We start from the raw sequence: 10,271 nt of genomic DNA on the forward strand, positions 1-10,271 counted from the left end.
GGATGTCAGGGGTAGGTTCTTTACCCAGAGAGTGGTGGGGGCATGGAATGCGCTGCCTGTGGGAGTGGCAGAGTCAGCATCATTGGTGACCTTTAAGCGGCAATTGGATAGGTACATGGATAGGTGCTTAAGCTAGGACAAATGTTCGGCACAACATCGTGGGCCGAAGGGCCTGTTCTGTGCTGTATTGTTCTATGTTCTATATGTTCTATTGCCCCGGACTATTCAGCCTCCCCCTTTAGCTCCAACCCTGAGAACATCCTCTTAAGTCTTTTCTGAACCATTTCAAATTTCACAACATCTTTCCTATAGCAGGGAGACCAGAATTGAACAATGTATTCCAAAAGCGACCTAACCAATGTCCTGTACAGTATAGCAGCAACATGACATTCCAACTCTTATACTCAATGCATTGACCAATAAAGGCTAGTGTACCGAATACCTTCTCCACTACCCTGTCGACCTGCATTGCAACACAGATAGCCACTCAGGATTTTAAAGTCTAGAAGTGGGTTTGCTAGAACTTGAATATAAGCGTTGTTCTTATCGCTATTATTTTTTAGTAGTCAGTACATTAGTTACACAAAATGAATATTGATTTGTTAGCTGGAAGTTTATCAGATGATGAAATTATTCCTTCCTAAAGATACTAAGCAAAAATTATTCAATCCCAACTTGTTATATTTCAAAAGTAACAAGGTGACGTAAGAGTCATAGAGATGTACAGCATGGAAACAGACCCTTCAGTCCAACCCATGCCGACCAGATATCCCAACCCAATCTAGTCCCACCTGCCAGCACCCGGCCCATATCCCTCCAAACCCTTCCTATTCATATACCCATCCAAATGCCCTTTAAATGCTGCAATTGTACCAACATCCACCATTTCCTCTCGCAGTTCATCCCATACACATACCACCCTCTGCGTGAAAAAGTTGCCCCTTAGGTCTCTTTTATATCTACCTCCTCTCAGCTTAAACCTATGCCCTCTAGTTCTGGACTCCCCCATCCCAGGGAAAAGATCTTGTCTATTTATTCTACCCATGCCCCTCAAAATTCTGTAAACCTCTATAAGGTCACCCCTCAGCCTCCGATGCTCCACGGAAAAGAGCCCCAGCCTGTTCAGCCTCTTCCCATAGCTCAAATCCTCCAATGCTGCCAACATCCTTATAAATCTTTTCTGAACCCTTTCAAGTTTCACAACATCTTTCTAATAGAAAGGAGACCAGAATTGCATGCAGTATTCCAATAGTGGCCTAATCAATGTCCTGTACAGCCACAATATGACCTCCTAACCTTGAGGCACTCCACTGGTCACAGGTCTCCAGTCTGAAAAACAACCCTCCACCACCACCCTCTGTCTTCTACCTTTGAGCCAGTTCTGAATCCAAATGGCTAGTTCTCCCTGTATTCCGTGAGATCTAACCTTGCTAATCAGTCTCCAGTGGGGAACCTTATCGAATGCCTTACTGAAGTCCATATAGATCACATCTACCGCTCTGCCCTCATCAATCATCTTTGTTACTTCTTTAAAAAACTCAGTCAAGTTTGTGAAACATGATTTCCCACGCACAAAGCCATGCTGACTATCCATAATCAGTCCGTGCCTTTCCAAATACACGTACATCCTGTCCCTCAGGATTCCCTCCAGCACCTTGCCAACCACCGACATCAGGCTCACTGGTCTATAGTTCCCTGGCTTGTCCTTACCACCCTTCTTAAACAGTGGCTTCATGTTAGCCAACCTCCAGTCTTCCAGCACCTCACCTGTGATGATTGATGATACAAATATCTCAGCAAGAGGTCCAGCAATCACTTCCCTGGCTTCCCACAGAGTTCTAGGGTACACCTAATCAGGTCATGGGAATTTACCCACCTTTCTGCATTTCAAGACATCCAGCATTCCTCCTCTGTAATATGGACATTTTTCAAGATGTCACCATATATTTCCCTACATTCTATATGTTGTACATACTGATGCAGAATAGTCGTTTCGAATCTCCCCAATTTTCTGCAGCTCCACACAAAGGCAGCCATGCTGATCTTTGAGGGGCCCTAGTCTCTCCCTGTTACCCATTAGTCCTTATTGTATTTGTAAAAACCTTTTGGATTCTCCTTAATTCTATTTGTCAAAACTATCTCATGTCCACTTTTTGCCATCCTGATTTCCCTCTTTAAGTATACTCCTACTGTCTTTATACGCTAAGGATTCACTCGATCTAAGCTGTCAATACCTGACATATGCTTCCTTCTTTTTCTTAACTAAACCCTCAATTTCTTTAGTCATCCAGCATTCACTATACCTACCAGCCTTTCCTTTCACCCCAACAGGAATATACTTACTCTGGATTCTCGTTATCTCATTTCTGAAGGCTTCCCATTTTCCAGCCGTCCCTTTACCTGTGAACATCTGCCTACAATTAACTTTTGAAAGTTCCTGCCTAATACTGTCAAAATTGGCATTTCTCCAATTTAGAACTTCAACTTTTAGATCCGATCTATCTTTTTTCAGCACTATTTTAAATCTAATAGAATTATGGTAGCTGGACCCAAAATGATCCCCCACTGACACCTCAGTCACCTGCCCTGCCTTATTTCCCAAGAGTAAGTCAAGTTTGCACCTTCTCTAATAGGTACATTCACATACTGAATCAGAAGATTTTCTTGTACACACTTAAATTCCTCTCCATCTAAACATTATGGCAGAAGGAATCACCACAATCCAGAAGTACTATATGACCCTCTCTTAAATACAAGGTATACATTCTGCATCTTTTAAAAATCCGACAGGAGCCCATCTACAAAACATTCTTTGTGATCATAAAACCAGCCAATTTGATCACATGATCACTTATGCTCTTGCATCTTAAGTTTGAAACTTCTATACGTTGATGCTTTTCACCATCATCATTGCTCGTCAGTCCATGAATTTCTGCTCATTAAAGTGAGTATGTAAAACATTTTGAACTGACCAGCACAGTATTCAAATATCTATGGCATGGACCACATCTACTTTTGATTCTTTCTTTCCAATGAAAATATCCCAAATCTCTTCTTTATTATTTTGAGGAGCACAGGGTTGCATTAATATATGTTACTAACTTTTTCAAATTTAATGTCAATGTCTTAGTTTATTAAACTTCTATACTCTCCATGGGGAGAATAGAAGGTAGCTTTGTGGTAGTAGTATTGCTGGATTTTTAATTCAGAGACCGAGGTAATGTTCTGGGAAATCAGGTTTGAGTCCTGCCTCAGCAGATTGTGGAATTTGAATTCAATAAAAATCTGGAATTAAGAGTCTAATGACAACCATAAATGCATAGTCAATTGTCAGAAAAAAAACACCATCTGGTTCACTAATTTCCTTTTAGGAGGGAAACTGCCATTCTTAAATTGGTCTGGCCTACATGCGACTCTGGACCCACAAGAATGTTGACTCTTAAATGCCCTCTGGCCAATTAGGCATGGGCCATAAATGATGGCCTAGCCAGTGACATCCACATCCCATGTATGAATTTTAAAAATCTTACTGTGCTTTCAGCAGATCTTTCTCTCTTTTCTCTAGTTCTGCTCTGGCTTTATTCCTTTCTTCCTCCTCTATGTCAAGCTTAGCTTCAAGAACTTTTCTCTCTTCATCAATCTTTGCTTGCATTTCTGCCATCTTTTCCGGAGATACCTTCTTTCTTCCTTCAAAGCAAAAAAGTTCAATCTTATTCAGCAGATCACATTTTTACATTTTCAGCTGAGTGACCTGGATTAGCATGATGACAATGTCATTAAGAATACTGTAAAGCAATGCTGATAACTTTATTTTGTTTCAAAATGCATACCAATTTTCAGTCATGCACATTGCATGGTTCGAAAAGGCTGTCTGCTGATTATTTTGGTACATGAATGTTTGTGTCAAGGTAAGTATGGAGCAGCTGGGCAAAAAGCTGTAGGAACATTCAAGGGAATGCTTTATCATGGCAAGAGAGAAACGCTCAGCTACCAGAACAGTACACATCATCAGGTACCTGCAAGAAGCAGTCTTGATTAAAGTAAGGCATTTAATGTGAAGGAGCTGAAATCGCTCACTGCAGGGTGATAATACAAAAATGTAGAGACAAAACAACACTAAGAACAGACCAGTGAAAGAGCACAAGCATCACAAAGCAGCAACTCCCAAAGTGGGCTGACTACCTGACAAAAAAATACATTGATGGAACCTGAGTAAGGACAATTTTCTAGACATGTTTAACAATTGTTTGAAATATGTCGTGATTGTAATAAGGTCAGCCAGGTGGACCTCTCAGAATATGGGTTCCCTGAATGGGGCTGTTAATTTGGTCCAATCAGGGAGCATTGGCTGGCAGGTGGGGCTAGATTGAGTTGGGATATTTGGTCGGCATGGACAGGTTGGACTGAAGGGTCTGTTTCCATGCTGTACATCTATATGACTCTATAACAGGAGTGTCAGACATCCTGCTCAAAAAAAAGAAAAAAGGAAAAAAAACAAACAAACAGGAATGTCAGAGGTTCTGTTCACGAAAACAAAGAACAGGAGTGTCAGACATCCTATTCACTCTGAGAGCTGGCTCTGAGGGAGTTGGTTCAGGGTCAAGGACTCTCCTCATGTAAATAAAGGATGACCTGGTGACAGGATACCAGGCTTTGTGGAGTTATTTCAGCGATGACGTGAGTGGCATTAATGATGTAACCAGGCAAAAATGAGTACTGGCTGAAGCCCGACTGGACTTCAAACAGGCACTACAACTGACTTTATCATTGAAAAATGCAGCAAGTGGTGCATACGAGCTGCAAGGTATTCTGATGGAAGTGGACATCCGCATCAGTCCATCTGAGCTCAGGGAACACCACTAGAATGAAAGCAATTGCAAAACCTCACTCAAGATATATCCTGTACAGAGGGACTCTAGGTCAACCCACAGCAAAACCTCAAAACAAACCTCAAAACCTCAAACAGTTAAAATTTCCTTCAGGATCTGGGCCAGCAAGTCATTGTAGTTGCTACCGGTACGCAGACTCAAGACAGCAAAGGGTCCTACTGGACCTAAATTGACTAACAGAATACATAAGGCCAACATCCAGGAGAGTACACACTCTGGAAAGTCCACCTACATCTGGTTGGAACAGCGAAATTGCTTAGCAACATCCAAATCAAAACCAATCAAAATAAACATCTAGTTAAATGGTCACACAGTTCTAATAGAGGTTGATAATGACGCGATTGTTTCGGTGATTAGTTCCAGACTCCAACCCTAAAGTTTGTGCAAGACCTCGGCTGGAATGAGATCCTATAAGAGGGGAACTTTACAGATTAAGTGTACAAGTTTGGTTTCGGTCTCTAATGAAAAGCATGTGATTTTAAATTTTCTGGACACACTTTCAATCACAGCACGTATACTTGTAAATGCAGTTAGATGAGGATTCTCAGAAGTATGTTACAATTAAAACCCATTAGTATTTGTTCTAATATACAAGACTGCCATCTGAGGTAAGACCAGCCTATGCAGTTTCCCAGTAGCCGATACAGTGTATTTTACAAGGTTCACCCCAAGTCACCATATGTAGGGCACCACTTATCTGGATGACTTGCTAATAACAGAGAAGACAAATAAGGAGCACTTTGAGAACTTGGACATAGTCCTTAGATGTTCCTCCCAGGTGGGCTACCCTTTAAAAGGAAAAAATGTGTTCCAGGCACCTACTTGGGCTACAGAGTTGACAAGACCATTGTGGCATCCACTAAAAGATAAAGTGAGGGCAAGCAAAGGTGCCTGATTCTGGGTAATCTTGGAGGACAGGAAAAAATTGTGGCTGTAGGAGCTGTTCCTTTTTTGAGGTATTTTAAGTGCTGGAGGTGATTTCCTTGAATTCCAGGAGCAGCAATTACTGTTTTATATACTGTTGCATTGTTTTGAAACTTTGGGGAACAAAGCATCAAAACAACGGCACTTTAAAAAGGAAGACAGACAAAGGCAGTGACCACATGGTCAGAAAAGAAACCTATAGTGCTGCCTGACACAGCAGTGAATCTGCACAATTACTGCCTTTGCTGCTTGAGTTCAAGTAACTCTGGACACTGGAGTATGTCTACGAAAAAAGTAACAAACAACAAAATTCACAGCTAACCTGGAGGAACCTGTGTGGGACAGGAACAGATAAGTGCATAGTATTTAAGTGTAGCCCTGCTGTAAATTTACAGTAGTGAGTAAAGTGAGTTCTTTCTTGATTATATGTTTTATTGAGATCTATCTCTTGATTAAAGTTTAAAAATATAAGCCGTAAGTGTTACGTCAGCCTGGAGCAAGGCTTTTTGAAAGCAATAAGACGGTGCTACTTTCTGGGTCTGTAGATTGCGAAGGAGCAAAGATGGCCTTTAGTAGAGTGATGTGCTCGTCCTGTCAGATGTGAGGGTTTAGTGAGAGTTTTGATGTGACTGATGATAATGTCTGCAAGAAGTGTCATTGGTTGCAAATCCTATTTTGTTGCATGGATCGGTTGGAGCAGCAGTTGGAGGCAATAAGGAATCTACAGGAGATGGGGGCGGGTGGTGGATGGCAGTTATAGGAATGGAGAAAAGCTGCAAAGACAGTCAGGTAGATGGGTTAACTCAGGGGAAGGTAGGAGGGGTAGGCTTGTAGTGTAGGAATCTCCTGTGGCTATCCACATCCCAAACAAGTATGCTGTTTTGGAAAATGTAGGGGGTGATGGACTCTCAGAGGAATGTCACAAGAACAGCCAAGTTTCTGTTACCGAGAATGGCTCTAACGGAATGGAGGTGCATGGGTTCCAAGCGATCGATTGTGGCAGGAGACTCTCTAGGCAGAGGCACAGATGTTTCTACAGCCAGCAGCAAGAAATCAAAATGGTGTTTTGCCTCCCTGGTGCCAGGATAAAGGAGATCTCTGAGAGGGTGCAGGATGTTCTCAAAGGGGAGAGAGACCAGTAGGAGATCATCGTACACATTGGAATTAATGACGTAGGAAGGGAAAAGGATGAGATTCTGAAGGGAGAATATAGAAAGTTGGGCAGGAATTTAAAAAGGACATCCTTGAGAGTAGTAATATCTAGATTACTCGCGGTGCTACGAGCTAGTGAGGGGAGGAAAAGGAGGAGAGAGCAGACGAATGTGTGGCAGAGGAGCTGGTGCAACAGAAAAGGGTTCAGATTTTTGGGACACTGGAAAATGTTCTGAGGTAGAGGTAATCTGTACAAGGAGGACAGATTGCAAGGCAAATTGTGTATTAGCAGGGAGATTTACTAGAGCTGCTCAGGAGGATTTAAACTAGTAAGGTGGGGGGGTGGGAAGAGCGAGAACACCCCAAGGAAATAGTGAGGAAAGAGATCAATCTGAGATGGGTACAGTTGGAAAAGGAGAGAGTCAAAAAAGCAGGGCAAGCAGAAACAAAGCAGAGAACAAGGTAAGACTGATAAATTAAACTGCATTTATTTCAATGCAAGAGGCCTAACAGACAAGGCAAACGAACTCACCAGAGCATGGTGAGGAACATGGGAGTGGGATATCATAGCAATTAGAGACATGGCTCAGGGATGGATAGGACTGGCAGTTTAATGTTCCAGGATACAAATGCTATAGGAAGGATTGAAACAGTCGTAAGACAGGAGGGGGAGTAACGTTTTTGATAAGGTATCGCATTGTGGCTATACTTAGGGAGGATATTCCTTGGAATATATCCAGGGAAGTTATTTGGGTGGAACTGAGAAATAGGAAAGGGATGATCAACTTATTGGGATTGTATTATAGACCACCCCAGTAGTCAGCGGGAAATTGAAAAACAAATATGTAAGGAGACCTCAGGTATCTGCAAGATTAATAGGGTCATTATGGTAGGGGATTTAAACTTTCCAAAAATAGACTGGGACTGCCATAGTGTTTAGGTTTAGATATAGAGAGGAATTTGTTAAGTGTGTACAAGAAAATTTTCTGGGAAATAAGGCAGGGCAGGTGACTGGAGTGTCAGTGGGGGAGCACTTTGGGGCCAGCAACAATAATTCAATTAGTTTTACAATAGTGATGGAAAAGGATAGATTGGATCTACAAGTTGAATTTCTGAACTGGAGAAAGGCCAATATTGACAGTATTAGGCAAGAATTTTCAAAAGTTGATTGAGGGTGGGGGGCAGATGTTCACAGGTAAAGGGACAGCTGGAAAATGGGAAGCCTCCAAAAAATGAGATAATGAGAGTCCAGAGACTGGATATTCCTGTTAGGATGAAAGGAAAGGCTGGTAGATGTATGGAATGCTGCTTACTAAAGAAATTGAGGTTTTAGTTAAGCAAAAGGAAGCATATGTCAGGCATAGACAGCAGAGATCGAGTGAATCCTTAGAAGAATATAAAGGCAGTAGGAGTATACTTAAGAGGAAAATCAGGAGGGCAAAAAGAGGACATGAAATAGGTTTGGCAAATAGTTAAAGAGAACCCGAAGGGATTTTACAAATAGATTAAGGACAAGAGGGTAACTAGGGAGAGAACAGTACCTCTCAAAGATCAGCAAGGCAGCCTATGTGTGGAACCACACAAAATGAGGGAAGATACTAAACAAGTATCTTCAGTGTTTACTGTGGAGAAGGACATGGAAGATATGGAATGTGGGGAAGTAGATGGTGACATTTTGAGAAATGTTCATATTACAGAGGAGGAAGGTTAGCTCAGAGTTCAAAGGAATCTTGATCAGATAGGCCAAAGGACCATGGAGTGGCAGATGGAGTTTAATTTAGATAAATGAGAGGTGTTGCATTTTGGAAGGGCAAATCAGAGCAGGACTTGTACACTTAATGGTAAGATCTTGGAGTGCAGGTTCATAGTTCCTTGAAAGTGGAGTCGCAGGTAGATAGGATACTGAAGGAGGTACTTGGTATGCTTTTCTTTATTGGACAGAGCATTGAATTTCGGCATTGGGAGTTCATGTTGCACCTGTAAAGGACCATTGGTTAGGCCACTTTTGGGATGTTGCAATTCTGGGTCTCCCTTTTAGATTAGATTAGATTAGATTACTTACAGTGTGAAAACAGGTCCTTCGGCCCAACAAGTCCACACCGACCCTCCGAAGAGCAACCCACCCAGACCCATTCCCCTACATTTACCCCTTCACCGAACACTACGGGCAATTTAACATGGCCAATTCACCTAACCTGCACATTTTTGGACTGTGGGAGGAAACCGGAGCACCCGGAGGAAACCCATGCAGACATGGGGAAAATGTGCAAACTACACACAGACAGTTGCCCGAGGCGGGAATTGAACCCTGGTCCCAATGCTAACCACTGTGCCACCCAATATCGGAAGGATATTGTGAAACTTGAGAGGGTTCAGAAAAGACTTACAAGGATGTTGCCAGGGTTGGAGGATTTGAACCACAGGAAGACGCTGGGGCTGTTTTCCCTGGAGCATTGGAGGCTGAGGGGTGACCTCATAGAGGTTTATAAAATCATGAGGGGCACGGATAGGATAAATAGACAAGGTATTTTCTCTGGCGTGGTGGAGTCCAGATCTAGAGGGCATAAGTGTAGGGTGAGGGAGGAAAAGTTTAAAAGAGACCCAAAGGGAAACATTTTCATGCAGATGGTGGTGCGTGTATGGAATGAGTTGCCAGAGGAAGTGGTGGAGGGTGGCACAATTCTAAATTCAAAAGGCATCTAAATGGGTAATGATTAGGAAAGGTTTAGAGGCAGATTGGCCAAGTGCTGGAAAATGGGACTGGATTAGGTTAGAATATATCTGGTCGGCATAGACAAGATGGACCAAAGGGTCTGTTTCAGTGCTGTACATCTCTATGAACCCCCGCATCTGTTGTGGAGCTTAGGTCTTTCCTTGAGCTGGTGAATTATTACAGAAAGTTCATACATAAAGTTTGTGCGAAGATTTGTAGCTCGGGTGCTCGTTGTTGTGGTTCTGTTCGCCGAGCTGGAAGTTTTTGTTGCAAACGTTTCGTCCCCTGGCTAGGCGACATCATCAGTGCTTGGGAGCCTCCTGCGAAGCGCTTCTTTGATGTTTCCTCCGGTGTTTATAGTGGTCTGTCCCTGCCGCTTCCGGTTGTCAGTTTCAGCTGTCCGCTGTAGTGGTTGGTATATTGGGTCCAGGTCGATGTGTTTGTTGATGGAGTTTGTGGATGAATGCCATGCCTCTAGGAATTCCCTGGCTGTTCTCTGTCTGGCTTGCCCTACGATAGTAGTGTTGTCCCAGTCGAATTCATATTGCTTGTTCCCAACACCAAGGAGAGGGAAGCACTGAAATCACTAAGAA

General features: G+C 42.6%; 1 protein-coding gene across 3 annotated transcripts in view; it reads right to left on the reverse strand.

Moving 5' to 3' along the window:
- kif3a (kinesin family member 3A) overlaps positions 1–10,271 on the reverse strand; it is a 61,444-nt gene that overhangs the window by 16,253 nt on the left and 34,920 nt on the right. For all 3 annotated transcript variants that reach the window (XM_043703206.1, XM_043703205.1, XM_043703204.1), the window contains one exon: positions 3,531–3,687. In XM_043703206.1, the coding sequence (XP_043559141.1) occupies positions 3,531–3,687 (157 nt within the window). The remainder of the gene's footprint in view (positions 1–3,530; positions 3,688–10,271) is intronic.

Source organism: Chiloscyllium plagiosum, chromosome 14 (assembly GCF_004010195.1).
Source record: "Chiloscyllium plagiosum isolate BGI_BamShark_2017 chromosome 14, ASM401019v2, whole genome shotgun sequence".
Taxonomy (NCBI): domain Eukaryota; kingdom Metazoa; phylum Chordata; class Chondrichthyes; order Orectolobiformes; family Hemiscylliidae; genus Chiloscyllium; species Chiloscyllium plagiosum.